Source organism: Schistocerca gregaria, chromosome X (assembly GCF_023897955.1).
Source record: "Schistocerca gregaria isolate iqSchGreg1 chromosome X, iqSchGreg1.2, whole genome shotgun sequence".
Classification (NCBI taxonomy): Eukaryota; Metazoa; Arthropoda; class Insecta; order Orthoptera; family Acrididae; genus Schistocerca; species Schistocerca gregaria.
Window position 1 is genome coordinate 831,152,263 of NC_064931.1, and position 24,649 is coordinate 831,176,911.

The window sequence follows — 24,649 nt, forward strand, 5'->3', positions numbered from 1 at the left end:
TAAAATTGCCACACATCAAACACAGAGTATTACGGAAATCACTGTGGACACACAACATATCCTCCCAGCTGAATGCCACTCCGCACACTGACTCATCAGATATGCAGCTGTCGCCACCTAGCAGTGCAAATATATACTACTCCTACTTTCCAGATGGCAGCGCCAGTCCCGAAAATTTTGGATTCCACCCTGTATGTTTGTTATAGAACATATAGATTTTTAATTAGTTCTGTATAGTGAACTTTCATATCATAATTTTAAATATTAAAAAAGTGAATTCAAAATAAAAGTGCAGCATAGACAAACAGAATATAATGAAGTTCCACAATTAGGTGTATTTCATCATATTTACCGCAGACTTCAGTCTACGACCAACTGATGGAGCAGGCTGCAGATCACTTTCTTCCGTCTCAGTACTCTCTGTGCTTCTGCTCTCGCTGCTAGGTTCCTTATACACTCTCTTAATGGCAATCTCATTTCTAATATACTGGATTGATGAACTGCTCTCAGCTGACCCATTTTTCTTTACAGATATTTCTTCTTCATGTTTTTTGAACACCCTTTCATTTGTATAAATTTTTTCTCCTTTAACATGTGTATCAGTCCTGAGCTTCTTTGAATGAGCCTGTGGAAATAAATTATCAAGTGACACAATAAAACAGTGTTAAAAAGTGAAAAATGACAAAGTAAGTCACAGCAGTGGGAAATTCTCTCTCTCTCTCTCTCTCTCTCTCTCTCTCTCTCTCTCTCTCTCTCTCTCTCTCTCTCTCTCTCTCTCTCTCCCCCTCTCTCACTCTCTCTCTCTCTATCTCTATCTATCTATCTATCTATCTATCTATCTATCTATCTATCTCACTTTCAATACTATGGTGCCCAATTGGTCCACAGCACGGGGGAGAAACAGTTACACTGTGTGCATCATCTCTTAAGAGAAAAAAAAGAGACTTGAGTAAAAAAATTAAAGATATGTTAACATAAAACGTTAACAGAAGGATATGTGGCTACACTGCTTCCAGTGAAGATACTTGAATACTGTGAACTGTACATTTTGGTGAACAAACATATCAAAAAATTATTATCAAGAAATTTTGTTTCTTGCTGTAACATAAAACCACAGATTACTCATAATATGACAAAATAACTGAAAGTAACCCCAAGTGAGATTGAGCCCTAACTTAAAAATTAAGCTAGAAACACAATATCTTCATCTACATATATAGTCTGGAGAACACTGTTTAGTAGCTGACAAATGATGGTTCTTAATGTACCACTTACTCCTTCCCATTCTATTCCCTTATAGAGCAAGGGAATAATTATTACTTAAATATATGTCAGTCAACTATAATTTGACTAATCTCATGTCTGCAGTCCTGCTGGGTCACGTTTGCTTCAAATTATTAATTGTAGTAAGGTACTTAATAAGTATGTGAAATAGAAAAAGGAAATAACTTAACATACATGTCTTCAGATTTATTACTTCCACAAAATTTTAACATTTTGTATAAATTTCTGATTTAACTCATTGTTGTGACTTGCTGATCATTCAAAGTGCCGCTACGCAATTACGCGCGCCCTCTACATGTGGCGCTCTCTGCCAGTCATGCAGCAGCCGCGCCACCTAAGCGGCCAGCAGCCAGCGGCCGCTAGAATTGGACTCAGTGCTCATTTGAATGTTAACGTGTTCACATGTCTTGCTTCGTCAACTTGCTCGTTGACTTACATGTGTTGTGTCGTTTTGAAATATATGTGTTCAACTTGACCTTATAACAATTGGCGACGAGGATGTGATTTTTCCTTTTCATCGTTAACCAACAGGTTTCCATGGCTACTTTAGAGCAACTATTGCAAGGTCTCATTGAACAGCAAATGCTCCTCACATCGGCAATTCGCGATTTCGTCGCGGGATCCAATTCGGGCCGTTTCTCGTCGTTGTCAATACCTCCTTTTCATCCTTATGACGAGACAGCGGGAGACTGGTCTGATAACAAACAACGTCTTCGACAGCACTTCTTGGCATTTCATGTCGTGGATGAACAAACATGTAAGTCTCTAGAATGAGTTTTTCACTCTGCAGCGGAGTGTGCGCTGATATGAAGGTAGGAGATGAGATACTGGCAGAAGTAAAGCTGTGAGTACCGGGCGTGAGTTGTGCTTCGGTAGCTCAGATGGTGCCAGCACGGTAGCTCAGTGTGTTCGGTCAGAGGATGCCGGCTCGGTAGCTCAGCGTGTTCGGTCTGAGGGTTAGCAGCCCTCTGTAATAAAAAAAACTGAGCTAATCGATTAACAACGAACTTCAACGGATGTCTTACGACGTCCCCCCTGAGCAGAAGCAACGAACGAACAAAAGTGAACAAAATGAGATTAAAAAAAGAAAAAAGAAAAGAAAAGAAAGATGGTAGAGCACTTGCCCGCGAAAGGCAAAGGTCCCGAGCTCGAGTCTCGGTCGGGCACACAGTTTTAATCTGCCAGGAAGTTTCGTGTAAATCTCTGTTCCTTTCATGGATTTCACCTCAAATGTATCGATTGTTGTCGCAATTGGCTCCTTTGAAAGATCCTGCGTCTGTGTCCTTTGCTGAAATGTGCTCACTTCTGTCAGTATATTTTCATAAGCAAACGCATGTGTTAGCCTCTCATGTTTCCTTTCATCGTTGTCAAAAACAACCGAATCAATCCTATCGCGCTTGGGCAGCTGAGCTTCACGGCCTCAGCCGAAAGCGTCAATTTGTTACTGACGTTCACAGAGAATCCTACGTAGATTCCATGGTACGGGATGCTATTATCTGGTCGGCGCCCGACAAAGAAGTGAGGCAACCTGCCCTTCAGTTAGCAAATCCGACTCTAGATGAAGTCCTCTCCATCGCGCAGTCTTTTGAAATTTCTCGCGTTGCTGGAGCGCAAATAGAAGCGTGGGGGTGACGTCGGGGACATATAACCTCTGTGCGCTGTTGACGACGCGTGCGGCGTGTCTGCCCGCCGACGTGGCCGCCGTACGCTCCCACGCGCAGCCTCAGCCTAACCGTAAACAACCCTCTCAGAAACTGCAGCAAAAGCCCCGGCAACGTCCTTCATGTCCGCGGTGTTTTATGAAACATTCACGCGAGGATTGTCCCCAACGTTGGGCAGTGTGTCACAATTGCAAAAAGAAGGGTCATGTGTCTTCCGTTTGCAAATCCGACCGCATACATGATGTTCATGACCGTGACGCTGAATCTGCTTCTGTGCTGTCTGTCAATTGTACTTCTCCCCTTTCAGGGAAGTTATTCCTCACAGTCCAAATCCTTGGTTGGAATGTTCGGATGCAGGTGGATACTGGTTCTGCTGTCACTATCATTAATTCTCAGACGTATCTTCAGTTGGGTTCTCCACTCCTATCACCTGTCACTCGGCAATTACGGACGTAAAACAAACGGAAGATTACTCTCTTGGAACAATTTAATGCTGAGGTATCTTACAAATCCGTCGTTCGCACTGTTCCCATATTTGTGGTCGGCCAGAGTAATCTTTTTGATTTCGATGCGTTTCGCGTTTTTGGGTTCTCTGTAGATGACTCTGTCAATATCGTCTCTGATGCTATTCCTTATGCTCAACTGGATTCCTTGTCGACGAAATTTTCGTCCCTTTTTTCTCCTGGGTTAGGCCGTGCAAACGACTTTGAAGCTCACATCATGCTCAAACCCACTGCTCAGCTTAAGTTTTTTTCGGGCTCGACCCATTCCTGTGGCCCTTCGTGATCGGGTAAAACGGGAGCTGGATCGTCTCACTACTTCAGGGATCTTGCTTCCTGTCACTTCCAGTGAGTGGTCCTCTCCTGTCGTTGTTGTTGCTAAGCCCATTGGTGATATTCGTCTCTGTGGCGATTTTAAAGCCACTGTAAATGCACAATGCCTCATCGACACTTACCCTATGCCCCGACCTGAAGAAGTGTTCACTAAATTTGCGGGTGGCCAGTATTTTTCTAAAATTGACCTGTCAGAAGCTTATCATCAACTTCCTCTCGACGCTGCTTCCCGGCAGTTTCTGGGCCTTAACACACCTTTCGGCCTCTATCAATACCAACGATTGCCATTCGGGGTTGCCAGTGCCCCTGCTCTCTTTCTGCGATTCTTGGAACAATTATTGCTCCCTGATTCTCGGTGTATCAATTACATGGACGACAGTGTTGTCACTGGCTCCACCACTGAAGAACATCTTCAGAACCTCCACACACTTTTTCATGTCTTACAGACTGCCGGTCTTAAGTGTAATCTTCACAAATCACAATTTTTTCAGGCATCTATTATGTACTTGGGGTTTCAACACTCTGGGGATGGTATTCGTCCACTTCAGCAAACTGTCGCTGCAGGCCTTCTTGGGGAAAATAGCATACTATCACAAGTTTTTACTGTCTGCTGCTTCGGTGGCGCAGCCGTTGCATCGCCTGTTGCATAAATCGTGCCTTTACACTGGTCCGCGTCATGCGATGCGGCTTTCCAGAAATTGAAGACTATGCTGAAACAGGCCCTGAGCCTGGCTACTTATCGACCTGACCAACATCTTGTTCTTGCCACGGACGCCTCTCAATACGGGGTCGGTGCAGTCCTTGCCCACCGTTTTTCTGATGGTTCTGAACAACCCATTGCTTATGCCTCCAAAACGCTCATGGATGCCCAACAAAAGTATTCTCAAATTGAAATTGAAAAAGAAGCTCTGGCCATTATTTATGCTCTTCATAAGTTTGGTGTGTTTCTCTATTGATCCAAATTTCATCTTGTTACGGATCACAAACAATTTGTTTCCTTGTTTCATCCATCAACGTCACTTCCCGACGAGGCTGCCCACCACCTCCAGCGTTGGGCTCTTTACTTGTCTCGTTTCAATTATGAGATTCATTTCCAGCTGACGGCTCAACATGCAAATGCTGATGCACTGTCTCGCCTTCCCATGGGTCCTGATCTGGCATTCGATAGGGATGGACTTTTGTGTTTCCATCTGGATGTTGCCGAGCAGCAGGTTGTGGACGGTTTCACCATTGCTGGGGACCGGCTGGCAGTTGCTACGGGTTCTGACCCTACCCTCTACCGGGTTTTATGCTGGATTCAGAAGGGTTGGCCAGATCGTCCATTCGCTTAGACTTCTGATCCGTTGCGGAACTACTACGCTTTGCGCTACCGCCTCACGACTAGGGATGTTGTTATCCTCCTTTCCATCGACAATGCTTCGCCGCCTGTTGTGGTACCTGAGTCCTTGTGTGCTTTGGTCCTGCGCCTCCTTCACCAAGGACACTGGGGTGTCTCTTGCACAAAATTTCTGGCGTGCCGTAATGTGTACTGGCCTGGCATCGACTCTGAAATCGCAAACATGGTCGCTGCCTGCGGCCCTTGTGCGTCACAGGCCGCCACCCCGAAGTCATCTTTGTCACCGTGGCCTTCGCCTGAGACGCCCTGGGAGCGCATTCATGCTGATTTCGCAGGACCGTTTTTAGGTACTTATTGGCTACTCGTAATTGACGCCTACTCTAACTTTCCTTTCATTGTCCGTTGCACGTCGCCTACCACTGCGGCAACCACAAATGCTTTAGCTCGCATTTTTTCTTTGGAAGGCCTTCCCTCTACTCTTGTTACTGATAATGGTCAACAATTTGCCTCTTCCGAATTTGCGGATTTTTGTGCTCGTCACAGCGTCATGCATGTCACGGCCCCTTCGTTCTATCCACAATCAAACGGTGAGGCTGAACGACTGGTCCGCTCATTTAAGGCTCAGATGATGAAACTCCTTCTGCTGCTGATGATGCGCTTCTCCAATTTCTGGTTTCTTACCGTTTCACCCCCATGGGCGACCACAGCTCAGCTGTGCTCTTACATGGCCGACAGCCCCGCACGCTACTTCATCTTCTGCGGCCTTCCACCTCACGGCCGCGGGTGCCTTCGCTTGGCCGGCTCACCGCCGACCACCTTGTATGGGTACGGGGATATGGCAGGTGGCCAAAATGGAGTCTAGGCCGCATCTTACAACACCATGGCTGATGCCTGTATGAAATCCAGACGGACACGGGTGTTGCAATGCGTCATTCGGACCAGCTTCGGCCTTGTGTGCCGGGAACGCCTGTTCCGAATACCGCTACACCACCTTCGAGTCTACCTGACACTTGGGATTTTGGCATCTCTCATTACTCACAACGCGGCCCTCTCACTGTCATATCGGTGCCAGCACAAGAATGGACGCCACCATGCAGGAACCGGATGACCATCTGTCGGCGCAACTCTACTCGCCTGCTTCTCCTATGGACGCTGACACATCGCCCATGTCTCCTGTTATATCAACTGGACTTGCCGCAACGGGCAGACTGGTGCACGGAGCCCCAGCACATTCGACCCCTACGTCTCCTGTCATCTCGACCCATTATCATCGGGGACACTTCCGTCCGCACGGGAAGCCTCCTCCTTCAGCCTTTACAGCCAGTCAAACAACGCCTATGGACGTTAGCAATCTACAGGCCACCTCCATCAAGACCAGTGCAAAAATTTCAAAGGGGGGAAAAGTGTTGTGGACCCACCGACCATTTAAAGTGAGGCTGCACAACTACGCACGTCGTCTATATGTGGCGCTGTCTGCCAGTCATGCAGCAGCCGTGCCACCTAAGCGGCCAGCCAGCCAGTGGCCGGTAGATTTCGACTCAGTGCTCATTTGAATGTTAACGTGTTCACATGTCTTGCTTTGTCAACTTGCTCGGTGACTTGCATGTGTTGTGTCGTTTTGAAATATGTGTTCAACTTGACGTTATAACACTCATATTACATTAACCCACAATCATAGTTTTATGATGAAGCAATGAGGTTGCTGATAAAATTGTGTGCAAGGTAAATGTAGTTGAGAATGTTTTTCTGCTTCTTTCATGAATGTTCTTTCAGAATTTTGAAGGGTCTCTCGTACTACTACTTAAAGACTCCTCTCCAGCATGCTTGCAATGTCATGCTAGAAAAATGTATTTTCTTTTTATTGTATCTCTAATCCCACTGGTATGTCCTACTGGAATTTGCTCATTAAAAACTACAGCAAAAAATTAGGAATATATATGCCTATTTGCAACAAGCCACCTTATGGGCATGGTGGAGGTACTGTTGCTTCACCCTTTCCTATTCCAGTAGCAAGTGGTGTGAAGGAAGAATGATTGTTGATAAGCCTCCGTGTTACTTCAAATCTCTGTAATTTTACCTTCTGGTCTTTTTACAAAATATATGCAGGAGGAAGTAATATGCTAGTTTATTCATCTACAAAGATCCCCTCCAAATTTTAACAATAAACCACATAGTCATGCACAACATCTTCCATGTTTAGCATTTGCCACTGCAGTTGGATGAGCACTCCTTGGTTTCGCACTTTCTAAGCCAACCTATTATGAAACATGCTGTTTTACTTTTGATCGTCTGTTGCCACCATCAGTCCTACCTCGTAAGGATCCCTGACCAAAGAGTGGTACTCTGGTACTGTAGGAAAAACTACCACAGTCATGGGTGGACAACGCTTCCTGGGGACTCTTCCAATGAATCTGTCTGCATCTGCCTCTCCTACAGTTAGTTTATGTGATCATTTCACTATAAATTTCATCATATGCACACTTCCAGATATTTAATGGATGTGAGCTTTATCAGGGATTGTTCAGCAATTATGTAATCTAACACATGATGTGTTTTATTTGCTATGATTCTGCAAACCAGTCACAAAGCTGGTCAAATATTCCATATGCTCGTATTTTATGGAAGGCGTGAGCACAGATACTAAAAGGAATCTTAAGTTTCAGTTACAGAAAAAATTACACAAATTAAAGGCTGTCAATTCAACTAAATACCTTGGGATCACAATTATGAACAACTAAATCTGGAATACTCACATAACTAATCTTGTGGGGAAAGCAAACAAGAGACTGTTTTTCACTGGAAGAACACTTAGAACATGCAAGAAAGACTGCCTACAAGTACTGTTGCACAGTATGGGATCCTTACCATACAAGGTTGACGGAGGACTTTTTAAAAAGTTCAAAGACGGGCAGCCCATTTTGTATTATTATGAAACAGGGGAAAGAGTGTCGTGGATATATGTGAGTTGGGGTGGTACTTATTAAAACAAAGGTTTTCTTCATTGTGGTGAGATCTTTTCAAGACATTTCAATCACCAACTTTCTCCTCTGAATACGAAAATATTTTGTTGATGATCAAGTACATATTTGTAATAAAATAAGAGAACTCACTGGATGGAAATATTTAAGTGTTCATTTTTCCTGTAAAATGTTCGAGAGTCAAATTGTACAGAAATTGTGTGAAACTGTGTAGGGAAGCAGCCTACTCACGCCGTATAAAATTCACAACAGTCTTTCCATTGTGTGCCAGCCAGTCCGCTGTAACAAGCTCTGACGTCATAAATGTTGCGCAATACTTTAAAAATCAAGTAAATAACCTGAAACGTTGCTAGCATGTCAGGAGTAATACTAAACCAATGTGTGTTGAATATCAGTTCAATAGCTTTAACTATTTCCGAAATTTGGATGTTTTTCTGTAAAAATAATTGGCGCAACAGAAAAGAGCTAGAATCTTAAAAATTTATATTTAGATTCCTTTTGCATAACAATTTAGTAGAAACAGTATTCTGGATCTCACAAATTAAAATTTTTGTTGAAATTCATGATTTTCTGGTTTTTGTCTTAAAAATTAAGGAAGCAAGATTGATTAAGTAGGTGAATAAATAAAGCTTGGATGTTTAAATTTAAGTAGAAGGGAGATCCACTATAATCATAAAGATGTGAGAAGTTTCAACTGAATAACTATAAAACTATAGCGATAGCGTATCTCCAAAGGGCAAGTTCAGAGCTCGTCTACTGCGTGTAGTGTAATTAAATTAATTCTCTTGCCCAAAATATTTGACTAAGCCACGTCAGACTTTTATTATGATTACTTACCTGTGTGCTGATTGCACATTTAAATTGAGAGCTTCAGTGGCTATCAGCAAAGGAAGCAATGATTTATTTGATAACTTGAAGTGGTGCATTACTAGCCCAGCGGCTAGTCGGGAGAGCGGATTTAATCAGGCGTTCCTTTATGCGTCCACACCGCGGCTTTATATAGAAGAATGCTGCGCGAGAAAGAAAGGCCCCAGTTCTCTCCAGACGCTGATTAGCGCACCATCTGTGACGGGAGTCGCGTCGCGTCGGTATCATTGCTATAAACAGCCTCGGATGCAGTAATAAGTTACTCGGGATACGCGTAACCATGAAATCATTTTCGAGTGAAGTGTTAATTCTGGGATGACTTTAATGATCTAGCTTTAGTTTGCGTATGTCGTATTTCCACGTGCCGCCGCGGGACAGACATTCTACCATTATTTACCGTGTCGTTTGATGAACATTATCATCAAATTATGGTGAGCATTCACTTAAACATTTAATTTGAACATTTATAGTTGCATCAGCGCATTAGAGTCTGAACTGCTCTGGTAGTTGGATTGTGTGGATTCTTGTTGGTCTGTGACTTTCAGAGTATAGTAAACATTTTAGAGAGAATCGTTTTTGATTTTGAATCCCAGACAATCTCCTAATTCCTCAGATATTTCTCAGATGAAGTGGGCACGAGGAATTCTAATTATAGACTTTAAGTTTTGCTAATCACTTTCTGGTTGCCAATATTGTAGTTAGAGAGTCAGTGTTGAGAACGGCAAACAACAGCACTAAATAGATCATAGGAACATTTTATTAAACAATTAATTCCACCCGCCGCCCCACAACTGGTTTGATGAACCCTCTGCCATACTTATCGAATTCCTTGACCACAGAAAAACAATTAACCATGACATGTACTGTGAGACACTTCACAGTCTATGAAGTCCATCATGAGGAAACAACCTGGACTGCCCACAGAGAGAATGATTCTGTTTTGTTTTAGGGTGCAAAAACAACCAAAGTCATATGTGCACACGTCAGAAGCATAGAATACGAAGACAAAAAAGGAGTCAAAAGCGACTACATGAAGGAAAGACAACCAAAAACAGGGACTTTCTCTTGGATAAAGGTCCATAAAATACACCATAGAGACAAGAGGTCCTGAACTAAGGATTAAATGTCCATCATATGGCTACATCACACAAAAAGTAAAACGCAGTTGACAGGAGGAGTGCCCCACTAAGTTTCGGGTGTGCAGCTGCAAGAAATCTTCTTCTTCTTCTTCTAATATTTCGGCTGTATAACGTTGAGACATCTTCAGAGTGAGCCGCAAGACTGCCTGTCCAGTGCTAGCTTCGTCCCTTTATACTGTTGTACCGCGCGACTGCGCATGCGGCCACAGATGCAAATGCGCCAGAGATGTTGGTGGGCGGCAGAGACGTGCATCTTGCGTGAGTTGTATCTATGACTCCGCAGTTGATCTTGTGTTGGCATATCGATATATCATTGTGAGCTGCACTGTGATGACGTCTTTGAGAGTTTATTACAGCAAGTGTCGGATTCCGTGATTTATCAAGATTGAAACCACTATCTCTATTAATTAAATTCGTCGTCAAGCGAATTTCAATTGCCTCCTTCACTATCGAGTCCCAAAAGGATGATATAGTTGTCAAAATTTCGACGTTGTCATACAACATACTGTGACCATTGGCAACTACATCATCCTTTTGGGACTCAGTAGTGAAGGAGGCAATTGAAAGTGGCCTCCCCCCTCCCCCCCCCCCCCCAATATTCAAACATGCACTTCTCACCGCTCTCTCCCCCTTCCTCATCCTTTACACGTTTTGGAAATATCTTTGATGTGCAGCAACATGTACGTAGCGTATTTTCGTATTACGAAAATATACACTGGAATTCCACCACAACACCGCATGTTACTTTCCGAATCACTCAAATCGAGATTTCGATGCACTTTTGTAAGCAGTTCGTAGCTCATGTCATGTGACCTCGCCAGCCGATGACAGCAGATATTAAGAGCATAAGACACGTGATGTAGTCAGCCAACAGCAACATCACTGTTAAGTAACACAAACACACCAACAGGGAAAGTTAATAGTTTAAATTAATATACATAGTGTCGCTACAAGAAAAGCAAAGCATTCACATATAATATTGGTCTCAAGCTGCAAGAGAAGCTAAGCTATCGCATATACTGTTGATCTTTTTAGTGCTTTTTACACTCGAAGATATTGTCACACAAATGTGCCAGTAAAATTTTTAATAATAACATAAATGTCTGATCTTCAGGGTTCGAAATTCTTCTAAATGGCTCATCATCAAAATGTTGATTTTTAAATCTAAATGGCTCGTCATCAAAGAGTTGAGTTTTAAATGAGAGTCAAACGCTCTGTGAAATAATAAATTCATGGTACATTCTTGCACATAGTTCAACTTACGTAAAAGGATATTAACTTTGAAAGTAACGCTTTTCAAACAACTATTCGCAATATTTTCCTGTGAACTGTTAGAAATAGGTTCGTTTCAGCTATTCCCAGTCAGCGCAGATAACAGGCGACACCACGCTTGGGTAGCTATCATGACGCAGGGAGCCCGTATGTACATACGTGTAAAACATTGAAAGAACATACATTATGTCATAAAAGAAACAAGACATCAAAGGATACTGCAAGAGCATCGGACTTTCATGAACAATATTAAAATGTGCACATTTAAAGTGCATACTTAAAGTACTCATTCGTATGTCCGGATTCCCAATGAAGTAGACCTCGACCTGATATTAAGCTTTTCAGTGTGGTTTTCAGGATGTAAATTTTCTTGGATCACCAGTGCTGTATTATATCATGTTTGGTTCTTTATTAAGGCATAATGCAATATGTGCTAGAAAATGAAAACGTGCACTTGAAATGCAGCGAACAGTTGTAACTAGTCAGTACTCTGGAATTAAACATTTCGTTTGAAATGCATTGACTGCCTCTGCGGAAAAGGTTAATAAAAGTCAAATTTCTTTAGCAAACAGACAAAAATAGCTTGATTGTTCCGCAAGGCGATTAATGCTTGACTGTCAGAAAGGTGGAAATAAAATAAATTCTGAAACTAATGACATATTTCAGCCTTCCGTAATTATTTGAATGTGTTTTCTACTTGATAGCTCCCGGCCACAGATATCCGTTTTGTTTTCATTTGATGTGAGAGTAAACTGCGGCGACTATCAACTCTACGAGTGCGATATCTCTGCCATAGCAGGCTCTCTGACCCATGTGGACTTATTGTGCGCCGCCATATTTCTTATTATTCTGTTGTGTGCTGCCGACTGTATAAGACATTGTAAATATTCTCGCATAATAAAGTTGTATTAATGCGTGTTGTTGTGTTATTTTATGATCGCCACTGCTCCGCACATCAGGAATAGCCACATTGGTGACCTTGATCTGTTTTAGTTCAACTCATGAGTGCTATTAACAGTGTTTTGTATTGTGCTACGAACAATGTTTCAACAACCGTTCAGTCCCTGTGATGCGAATTCTCAGACGCAGTTTTTCAAAGCGGAAAACGAGTCCATTCCGGAAATCAAGCCGCAGTTTCAGTGCCAAAGTGAAATCCGCTGTCAACTGGATTTTTACCTACGTGGCCCCGAGATAAACTCAATGGTTTCCGCTTGGCCGCCGCAGCATGTTCCCGCGCCTACGGCTGCCTCACGACCGTCGGACTGCATTCTGCTTATCGACGCCCCAGCACCTACCATCCCTGCTCATCTGCTGCACCCACACATGCCGCCTGCTCCACAGCCGCAGACTACGCAACTCTCCACGGACATCTTACAACCACTCAGGTATGATGCATCCGTGTCTCCCACGCCGCGGCGCCATCCCGGCTCCTGTTCGTCTTCCGCACGTTTTCCTGACAGCTCCATCCGTCTCTGCCGCGTCGGTTTCAACCCGTTACACTCCTGAACCCGTTGTTAACAACTCTGGCATGCCTACCGCCCGCGGCGGCACTGGCCGCCTCACCCGCGCCGGTCCACAACGTTTTATCAACTTCGGCGCCGGGTTTTTTCGCTTGGCAAACACCGGTCGCGTGCTCACCAGTCCGAACTGCACCTGTTTCCACGGTATCGTCGAGTCTTCCGCACCCAACCGTGCCCCCACCAGCCGGGGCCCCAGCAACTGTACCTGGCTACACCATGCAACCGAACTCACATGTCAAAACTGAACTCTCTTCTTGCACTCCTGCTGCTTGTAAATCGTGTGGTTTTTGTCCCTAATAACCAGATTAGTATAGTACTGTGTGCCTGTCTCCTGGTGCCCACAATCCCGATTTGGCACTACTCTACACGGCTACACCGTCTGCAACTCCAAGTAGTGTATTCGCTGCACCGACCGTTCCTCAGTACCTCGTGCCTAGCAGATACCCAAAACTGCCATCCCTACAAATGGAAAACGCCAAAACATGGTTGGCGTTAGTGGATAAAATGTTGGACATTCATGGCATGCTACACGACGGAGCCCGATATGTGTGCCTTTTTAGTCACCTGCACGATCACACAGATCTTATTAGTGACCTGCTGCTTTCGCCTCACATGCAGGATAAATACGAATTTGCCAAAGCTTGTATCATTGAACGCTTATCCCGTGCCCCTGCTGAGTCTGTCCAATGCATCACCCATGAGGAACACATTGACAGCCGTACCCCATCACAGCTGTGGCGCCACTTACGCGCCCTTGTGGACACAGACTTTCTACCAGACGTCGCACTTTGGAGAATTTGGCTGCTTAAACTTCCTTTTGAGCAGTTACTGTCCCATGTCTCTGAGCGCCTCAAAGCACACCTGCACATTGCTAACCATGCCTATAGCATCATTCGACACCGGTACCTCCAGCATTCGAAGCTGGCATCTGCCGCCCCCACGCATTATGCAGTAACAGAAGCCAAGCCTGGCCGCGACAGGACACGCGCCACCATGTCAGCGCAAGCAACGGCCCCACCACCCTGTGGTCACCCGACTGCACCACCTACTTTTACGTTGCCGCCCCAAAGGCCACCGGAGACGACCGAGCGAACACCTGAGTACACTGCGTCCGCGCAGCTGGCCGTCTCACCACCCAGCCATGCTCCTGCACCACAATGTGGCTCTCCTTATTTCTGGTTCCACACTAAATTTGGTGATGCGGCTCACAACTGCAAGCCCCCGTGTGCTTTCCCAAATGCTTATGGCGTGCACATCTAGGCGCCAAATCGCGCCACGCTGCCTCACAGCGCCTACCGGCATCTCGTCCAACGCCTGCTACACTGTCTTCCGCTTCGCGCCTCTTCGTCAAGGACACCAACACCGAACTTCGTTTTCTAGTGGACACTGGAGCCGACATTAGTGTTATCCCATCCTCTGTTGCCCCTAACATAGATCCCTTATGTGTACCGCCACTGACAGCTGCTAACAATTCCCCGATTCCGGTGCTAGGTTCCTCACATCTCCTGCTTAAATTTGCCCCAGATCAGGTTTTTTCCTGGACATTTTGCGTTGCGGAAGTTGATGCACCTGTACTGGGCCTCGATTTTCTTCATCACTATGCCCTCTCCTGTAATCTGCAAGCCGGCTGTCTGACTCACGTCTCCAGTTCGAGTGTTCCTGGTGCGTCACAACATCCCCCCCCCCTCATCCCAAAGTTCCTACTGACTGTTCACACTCTGCCCTTTCAGAGTGTATGTCACTTGCTGCAAACCTTTCTTCTGCTCTCACAGATTCCTTGTGCGAGCGTTCAGGTGTCGATGCATTGCGCACTCAGAATGCCGACCTGCGTGTTCGCATTGACAAAGTCCATGCACAACTGTTGCAGACACAAGAGCAGCTTCTACAACTCCACACAACCACTCTTGCAATCATGGACAAGCCTCCGCAGCCTGGTCATTGTGCCGCAGCTGTGATCCCATTAACGGTTCGGCCTGCCTCTGTCCCTACCCGCCCTGCCCCTACGCCCCCTACCCCTACCCCCCTGCCCCTACCCCCCTGCCACTACCCCCTCTGCTTCTCCCACTTTTAACTGAAGGATCCCCTGTGCGGCATAAGGCACGCTGCCTAAACACGCAGAAACTTCGCCGTGCTAAAGACATTGTTAAAGATCTTTTGGATTCCAACATTCTCCGTCAACCTGATAGTAACTGGTTGTCACCAATCCATCTCGTGCCGAAGAAGGACGGTACTTTCCGCCTCTGTGGTGACTACCGTACTCTTAACGCATGCACTACCATTGATAACTACCTTATCCCCCACATTCAAGATTTCACCCAGATGTTGCATGGTTCCCAGATCTTCTCCATTCTCGATTGTAGCAAAGCATACCATCAGATTCCCATGTTCCCCGACGACATCCCCAAGACAGCCATAATCACACTATTTGGCCTCTTTGAGTACTGTTCCATGCCATGTGGTCTCAAAAACGCCGCACAGACATGGCAACGCTTCATTGATGCTCTGTTGTTTGACCTCCCTTTCGCTTATGCCTACTTAGACGATATTCTGATCTTCTGTCCCTTACCTGAGGAACACCCTCTCCATCGTTCCAGAGTGCTTGCACTGCTTGCTGCTAGTGGAGTGGAGATCAACCACGAGAAGTCTCAGCTTAGCAGTCCTGAGGTCATCTTCTTGGGTCACACAGTCACGGCTGAGGGTGTCTGCCCTACCTCCTCTTGGGTTGAAGTCATACTTAGCCTCCCTTCCCCAGAGGACTTCGTTGAACTTGGCCGTTTTCTAGGCATTGTGAACTTCTACAGGCGCCACCTGCCCCATGCTGCATCTATCCAGATCCCTCTGACCGATGCTCTGGCGGGTAAGGACACTAAAGGCAAACGCAAACTCGTTTGGACACTGGAGATGAGCGATTCATTCAAAAATCTCAAAACTGCCCTCTCTAAAGCTGTCACACTCGCTCACCCCACTCCCGACGCACCAATTTCTATTACCGCTGATGCGAGCGACACTGCAATTGGTGCTGTCCTTCAGCAACATGTATCGGATACCCCACAACCCCTCCGTTTCTTCTCCAAGAAATTAACCAAATCCCAGGCCAAATGGTCCTCTTTCAACCGTGAACTCCTCGCCCTGTACGAGGCAGTCAAATATTTCAGAGCCGATGTCGAGGGTCGCCCATTCATGATTTATACAGATCACAGACCCTTGGCAGATGCAATCCGTAACCCCTCACGCGATCTCCCCCCACAATGCTTCCGCCATATGGATTTCACATCCCAATATTCCACTGATGCACAATATATCCGAGGCACTGACTACCTGTCTCGCGTCAACATCATTACTGCCCCACTTGAGCTTACCGACCTGGCCCGCCGGCAAACCGAAGACCCCGATATTCGTGCCTTGCAAGAAGACACAACCTCTTCCCTCAAACTGGAACAACGTGCATTCCCCGGCACCACAGAACTAGTCTGGTGCAATGTTTCCACTGGTAGCCCCGCCACTCTGTTTTTGATGCACTCCACAACCTAGCTCACCCAGGCATCAAAGCGTCCACCAGATTGGTCACGGAAAGGTATGTCTGGCCTGGTGTTAAACATGATTGTAGGATGTGGGCTCGCGCCTGCATACCATGTCAGAGAGCTAAAGTGGGCCGCCATGCACTTCCTCCGCCAGGCACTTTTGACATACCTAAAGGACATCTGTGACATGCCCATATTGATATTGTAGGTCCCCTGCCTCCCTCCAAGGGCTTTCGATATATCCTGTCCGTTATTGATAGGGTCACTACATGGGTCGAGGCAGTCCCTTTGGAAGATATTTCGGCTGAGTCTGTGGCTAGGGCCTTCATTGCCACTTGGATTTCCCGATTTGGAAGCCCTTCCTCACTGACCACCAACCAAGGTAGGCAATTTGAATCACAGCTGTTCGCCTCCCTCTGTTCATACTGTGGCATCGCAAAGCTTCACACAACCGCTTATCACCCCCAGGCCAATGGACTTGTGGAGCGCTGGCACCACACGCTTAAAGCCGCACTTATGTGCCACGGAGGCCAGTGGTCTTAATCTCTCACCTGGGTTTTGCTAGGCCTCTACACCGCATACAAAGAGGACTTGCAAGCCTCCCTCGCCGAGATCCTTTATGGGGAGCCTCTGGTTTTACCAGCCGAATTCGTCGAGGATACGCCGCTACCAAGCTCTTCCGAGCTCCCAGCACTCGTCGAGAGCGTCTGAGGGCACATCACGTTCATCAAACCTCCCTTGCAATCTGCCCACTGTAAGCCTCATGTGTTCGTGCATATGGAACTGGTCACATGTGAATTTATCATGTTACGGGACGACACAGTACGGACAACCCTGCAGCCTCCCTACACTGGTCCGTTTAAAGTCCTGTCCAAAGGCCCTTCCACATTGTCGATACTTGACAACGGCAAAACAGTAACTGTTTCACTCCACCGGGTGAAACCTGCGTGGACTTTGTAGGAGCACTCTGCAAGTGACCCCGATGTACATGACGCTTGCCCTCCTTCCCAGGAATCCCATCATGACTTGGATGGGCCCACATCCCCTCCCCCCCTTCCTCCCCCCCCTTGCAGCCTACATCACGTGCCGAACGACCCATGGTTCCACCCTGTTGGCACAGGGATTATGTCCTAGCTTCAGTCGAGCTTGCTACACCTACCCCCAAGTGTTGTGCGTGTGATTTCACCATGGACAAGTGCTTTTGTGACCATCAAGTGTCCCAGCCCCACCGGGCTGGCACAGGACATGGTGCACCACATTGCTCCTCACGGTAAGGGGGGGAGGGGGGGGCTCTGTGGCCACTGTCGACTCGACGAGTGAGATATCTCCGCCATAGCAGACTCTCTGACCCATGTGGACTTATTGTGCGCCGCCATATTGCTTATTATGCTGTTGTGTGCTGCCGACTGTATAAGACGTTGTAAATATTCTCGCATAATAAAGTTGTATTAATGCATGTTGGTGTGTTATTTTATGATAGCCGCTGCTCCGCACATCAGGAATAACCACAAAACGAAGGGACGAAGGGGAAACAGCAAAATCACTAATTGTGAACACGAGTCACATGGAGACTACCCATTATAACTCAGACTGCTCTGCGCATCGGCCCCTGATCTACGACATCTGCGAACCGGGTCAATACTAAAAAAAATTGAATTTTCAAAATATGTTCATCTTGTAGCGCACATCTTTCTGAAAAGCCTGAAACATAAAACATATGTATTCGAGGAAATGTAAAACATATTATTTGGTCTAAGTATGTCAAAGTGCAGTGCCACACCTCTTCATAAAGCATTTTTCTATCGCACAACCAAACTATATTCAGGAGAGTGGAAATTGAAACGTCCTGTGGTGCCTCTCCTGCTTCCATCGCCTGGTTTGACTGCCTGCCCACAAAAAAACACACTCGCAATTAACAGCGGATGGGATTACTTGTAATCGAGAGCCTATTAGTTAATAACTTGCTGTTTTGTGTGACATGTAATTAAATATAGGATATATAAAAACAATACTGACAAGAGATAAGGAAGAAATTACATATTTCTTCAAACCTTAGCTCCTAGCATTTTTTTCTCTCTAATCTTGCTATAGCTTTACATGGTGTGCTTTCCCTTCTGCGAAAGAATCTATAACCTCATCAAAGTTAGTCAAACGTTTTGCTACATGAAAAATCGAAATGTCGTTATGTAATACTGAAACAGCTGTTAATACAATAATACCCAAGACTGTGTGGTTTCTCGATCTGATTACGTCTATTTTGTCACTGTCTGCTAGATAAAACAAAATAGGCCTTTCTAATATGACAACAGTTTTGTAACACACCATATAAACGAGACTGTTTTGGCACAAAAGGCCAGTTTTATAACACGACAGAATATAATCCACGAAGTACCACTATCAAATGCCTATTAGGCCTGCTACATACAAGCAAAAATATTTATGTTAGGAAATAGTTTCACATTGCATTCATACGCACCAACCTCTCAAGCATGAGATCGAAAAGTGGTATTCCGAAATTTTTATATAAATTTGGAATCGTTTATTTTTCCATAATTTGTGCGATGTCCCCGTTTCTTCTCCTTCCCCGTTCTAACAAACAATCTTGTCATCATCAATTACGTAGCTATTCCTGCCACTGTCACAATCTGTTCACCGATTAACTTCACTAGTCCTGCCAGAATCACAGGTTTAGTTATCCCACGATTATTTTCCGGTTAGGCGTTATTAAGTGTTCGAACAACACGTTTTCCGCGTTACTTCCAGAATAGAACTTACGCGGCTGCTAGCCAGGGACTATACTACTGGTGATTACTAGTGTAGCAATCTGGCCAAAAATTTTCTGTCAAAATTTCATTTTCTTGGATACACCGAGAAGATAATACGTAATATTTCTTACCTGTTATTCCTGTCATTCGTTTATTTCCATTCTGGTAGTCTGAATCTGTGGATTTCGCTAGTAATTATAACAATGCTGATCATTTGCAAACCCAATCAACCACATAATCAGACAGTGATTGGCATTCATCCGTTCTGCTTTACTCCCTCAGCTCGTATAGCCCCGTCCCCCTTTGTCTGCGTAAAGTTTATTTCTAGATGCGACGAGGATTCTCCTGACAGAGACATCACGTACACTATGCATGCATTCAAAAGTCAACTTATGATTCATTCAAAAATCAACTTTAAATGTATTCAAAAATGTTCCAAAACCAACAGGGATGGGTTTCAAAATCATCTGAATAATCGATAGACAAACGTGTGCTGGATGTTAGGTGCTTTGTGAAACAAGTTTTTTCCGTCAAGAATATGAATTTGGCGCCCCCCTTTTCCCGGTAGCATCTAGCTGCTTGCTGCGAGTGCTTCCACAGCCAACAGCCACATTCCTGTAGCCAGAAACGGGAGAATCTACTACTCAAAGGTGATCCAACTGCACATGCGCACGATCCCGCGCTTAACTGCTAAAAGGAGGAGGTTAGTGTTTAACGTCCCGTCGACAACGTGGTCATTAGGGACGGAGCGCAAGCTTCCGTCAGGGAAGGATGGGGAAGGAAATCGGCCGTGCCCTTTCAAAGGAACCATCCCGGCATTTGACTGAAACGATTTACGGAGATCACGGAAAACCTAAATCGGGATGGCTCAAGACGGGATTGAACCGTCGTCCTCCCGAATGCGAGTCCAGTGTGCTAACGACTGTGCCACCTCCCTCGGTAACTGCTAAAAGAAATCGATTGTAAACAGTTGCGACTTCACGCACATTGGAGGTAATTTGTTGTTATGAAGCACTGCATAGTCTTTCTTTGACAGATTTTCAATTGGCAGACGCTTGCATGAGCAGTGTGTGTCGTTCTTGTATATGATGCATTTCCTTTACAATTTAAGTTATTTTCTTTTTTTCTCTCATTTATGTTTTATTGTTGAAGTATTATTCTGCAGTAGCGGGATACAGTAATATCCTTTTTTAGAGTATCGGTTCTTACCAGTCAAAATTACAAAAATTTAACTGAAAACTAAAACAATGAAAAATTCCCGGAATTCTAAAAATATCCCGGGTTTTTCCCCGTTTTCTCCCGGATGAAAAAATGCCCGGGTTTCTCCCGGTTGTCCCGGATCGTATACACCCTGTTCATTTATGCAAGATGGATTTGCCGCCCCCAAAAATCTGCCGTCCTGGGTGATGGCACGGTTCGCCCCTCCCACCCCCTCCCGCATGAAGCATCGGGCTGCCACAGAGAAGCTGTACTGAAATTCAAGTCCTTAAAATCGAATGTCAATGTATTTAGTCAGATTTCCAAAGAAAAACTGACACAAATGAAAGAAAATCGAGCTTGTTTACTAAGAATCATATCTCCCCTCCGTTATTTAGCAGTGCAGGGGCTTGCAATACGTGCGCGTACTGATGAAACAAGTAACTTTGACACTTTATTACGACTGCGATGTGAAGATAACGAGCTACTTTTGATATGGCTACAGCGCGAAACTTACAAATGGACATCCCATGATGTGCAAAACGAAATTTTGGCCATTTTAAGTCCTACACTTCTTAGAAAATTATTGGCGGATATCAAGAGTGCAGAGTATTTTGCAATAATAGCAGACGAAACAAGAGACATAGCCACCAAAGAGCAATTCAGTATCTGTGTAAGATTTGTAGATGCTTCGCTAGAGATAGAAGAATATTTTTTACGGCTATACTCAATACAAAGTACCACAGCGAAGGCTCTGTTTCATATTATTATAGACTTTTGAAGACGATTTGATTTGCCTACATCCGATTGTAGGGGCCAATGCTTTGACGGTTCATGGCCGGATTATATAATGGTGTCCAGGCAAAGTTTATGGAAATGGAGAAGAGAGCTATGTTTGTGCACTGCCTTGCACACTGTTTAAATCTACCGTGCTACAAGACACTGTCAAATCAGTTCCAGAATGTCGAAATGCATTGAATGCTATGAAGGACTTAATACATTTTGTGAGAGATTCACCTAAAAGTTTAGATCTTTTTGGTCACCCGAAGGCAGATGCCTCTACAAATATAAAACCACTCTGTCCTGGGCTGTAAGATACTTGACAATGTCTCCAGTACTGTCCAACTATACAGAACTTAACGAATTTTTTTCTAAATGTTTCTAGAAATGACAATTCACACACTGGGACAAAAGCAAACGGCTTTTTGACTAATATGCAGACATATGATTTCTTTTTCATGTTACCACTTTTAGTAAAACTGATTGGTCACATTGATACCGTAAACATAGCACTACAGAGTAAATTTCTACACTTAGAGGCGGTCAGTAAGATGATTTACACTCTTGTAACTTCTATTAAATTTATGAGAAACAATTTTGAATCATTCTTGGGTGAAGTAACTTCAAAATGTCAAGGTACGGATATTGATCCCCCAAAATTACCCCGCAGGAGGAAAGTCCCTAAGAAATACGACTCCATCAATTCATCTGTAGACACATTCACTGAAGTATGTGACAAATATAGAAGATTGTATTATGAAACAATGGATCCATCCATCAACTTATTGGAATCACGGTTCAAAACTCAATCATTCATGTTTGTAAATCAAATTGAACAATTTCTTCTTGGTGATAACAAACACTCATTCGATATTTTATCTTTCTACGAATTAGATATAGACAAACAACGCTTCCTTCTCCACTGGAGCATGTTTCATGAGATTATCCAGAGTAGTGATTCTGTGAATATTAGTTCGATGGATGACATAGTGAAATACCTAAAACAGAAAACCACCTGTTTGACCTACTGGCTGAACTAGCGAAATTCATACGTGTAGTGCTGATGATTCCGGTAACGTCCTCCACCGCTGAACGATCGTTTTCTTGTCTGCGGAGGGTGAAAACGCATCTTCGTTCTATAATGATGCAGGATCGTCTTAATGCCATCGCCCTTCTCAACGCCCATAGAGATGAATCGATGAAGCTCGACCTTGACGCCACATATGACGAGTTCATATGCAGGAATGATCTGAGGGGAGTAATTTTGCCATCAAAAGTTAAGGTATGTTTCTTCAACTTTATTCGTGTATTTGTTTTGTACCACTACTGATCTATACTCCGACTGAAATGACGTTGTGATTGACATCTCAGAGAGTCGAGGGGTAGGTGCTAGTCGCCAGCCAATCGTAGTTTGCATGATTTTCAGCTGTTTGCATTTCTCATTATCCTCACAATCTTTGGTTTTTGGAAGTTGTTATGCTGTGAGGGGAATTTCCCAAGAATATGATGTCATAGCTCAAAAGGGAAAGTATGCGTGCAAAACACACCTGTCTCCTTCAGCACTTGTGTTGTTCCATATAATTCTCATGCATAGGTCATTTTAGATAGCTTAGAATTTAAGAATCTGATGTGGGAATTCAATTTCTTGTAAGTAAACAAAGCAATTTTGTTTCAGTGACAATTTTTTGGCTTTCCAAAGAAATATTTGGTTTTAATGGATTTTTAATTTTGCTGCGTGTGGAGCTGTACAGTAGCGGTTTTTTCTTTTCTTTTCTTTAACGGTTAATCAGTAGCTTATTCCTCACAAACCACTCTGAAATCTTTTCATTTGTGACTTCAGCATACAACCTAAGAGACTTTCTATTTCCACTTTCAATCAATACACTGGTGTCATCTGGAAATAGGACTGGTTTGGAGTGTCGAACATGTACAGGGTGGCGCACGAAATGTGTTACCATTTCGTTCTTGAATATAAACTTTATTGTCAATACAATCTGAAAGGAACATATACTATAGTGAAGAGGCTTCCAGAGAGATTTGTTCTAACTCAGCACATGCTCAATATGTTCCACCATTTCGTTTCCTAACTTCCTTCAAACGAAGACTGAAGTTAGTGATTACCCTACGACACATGTCTTCCGTAAGTTCACTGCAAGCTTCAAGAATAACTCTTCTAAGCTCCATTAAATCACATGGACGTTTCGGGAAAATTTTTTCGTTTAGGTACGTCCAAAGAAGAAAGTCACATTGATTGAGGTCTGGACTATTGGGGGGCCAATTTTGTCCGTCATTGAAGCGATCTGGAAACCTGAGTGCAATGATCCGCATGTCGAAATGCTCGTGTAAAAACTCCAACACAGTGTTTGCAGTATGTGGCCTTGCTCCGTCTTGCATGAACCACTGTTTGTTGAATGGGCAAGGCAGTAGCAAGAAGCTGTGGAATGAAGCTATTGCGAAGCATGCTCAAATAACGCTCGCTGTTCACAGTTTCTTCAAAGAAAAATGGTCCAATAAGTCCGTGACTGGAAATTGCTGCCCACGCTGTAATCCTCAGAGCATAATGTTGTCGTTCATGAAGCACTTGTGGGTTTTCAGTGGCCCAAAAAGCATACAGTTTGTTTGTTAACCACACCGTCCAAATGAAAATGCGCCTCATCTGAGGACCAAACGTTGTAGAGAGTTTCTTCCCTATCCTCCGCCCACTGAGCGAACAGTAGTCTCTGCTGCTTGCGTTCTTCAGTGAACTTCATCTTGTATAGGTATATGGACGTCACTTTTAAGAATGCATTGAACGGAGCCTCTGGGTATTCCCAGTTGCACTGCTGCCTTTCTACACGATTTCTCGGGACTTTTCTTACAGCAACTCGTACCGCTTCAATATTCTCCGGCGAACAAACAGGCTTAGGCCGAGGTCGCTCCGCTTCCAATACTGTTCCTTCCTGTAAAAATTTGTCGTAAAACCTGTGGATGGTCTTTTTTGCAAGGGACCCATCGTGTGTTACACTGTTGTGAAAAACGCCTCTGCGTCACAACAAGGCTTTTCGTTTCATGAAGAAGTAACACAATTGCCGATCGTTGCTGTATCGTCAGTCTTCTATTGTCAGCCTTTGCTGCTTACTAGTCTCCTAGCGGCACTATCGTAAATTACACGCCATTTCGTAACTCATTTGCTTTTCCAAGCTCTGCTGGTACTGCTGTATAGATCCCAGCGGGATATATAACATACGTCGTAAATTGTGAAAGAAACAATTGGTAACACATTTCGTGCGCCACCCTGTAGATGGAAACGCAAAGTTATCTGTCAAATGTAGTACCTAATAAAATGATTCTTGCACCCCCACCCCCTCCCCCCAACCCAAAAGAAAAAAGAAATAAATAAGGAAATAAATGTTTTCAAGTCGGCGTCTCTCCAATAGTGTATATGTTGTAATGGATGCCATCAAACAATTTCAGGACAGTAGAAATTAAAATGTCCTATAGTGCCTCTCTTGCTCCC

At 44.4% G+C, this 24,649-nt stretch overlaps 1 protein-coding gene across 2 annotated transcripts in view; it reads right to left on the reverse strand.

Moving 5' to 3' along the window:
* LOC126299334 (uncharacterized) overlaps positions 1-24,649 on the reverse strand; it is an 864,357-nt gene that overhangs the window by 699,746 nt on the left and 139,962 nt on the right. For both annotated transcript variants that reach the window (XM_049991164.1, XM_049991163.1), the window contains exon 4: positions 353-625. In XM_049991164.1, coding sequence (XP_049847121.1) covers positions 353-625 — 273 coding nt within the window. The remainder of the gene's footprint in view (positions 1-352; positions 626-24,649) is intronic.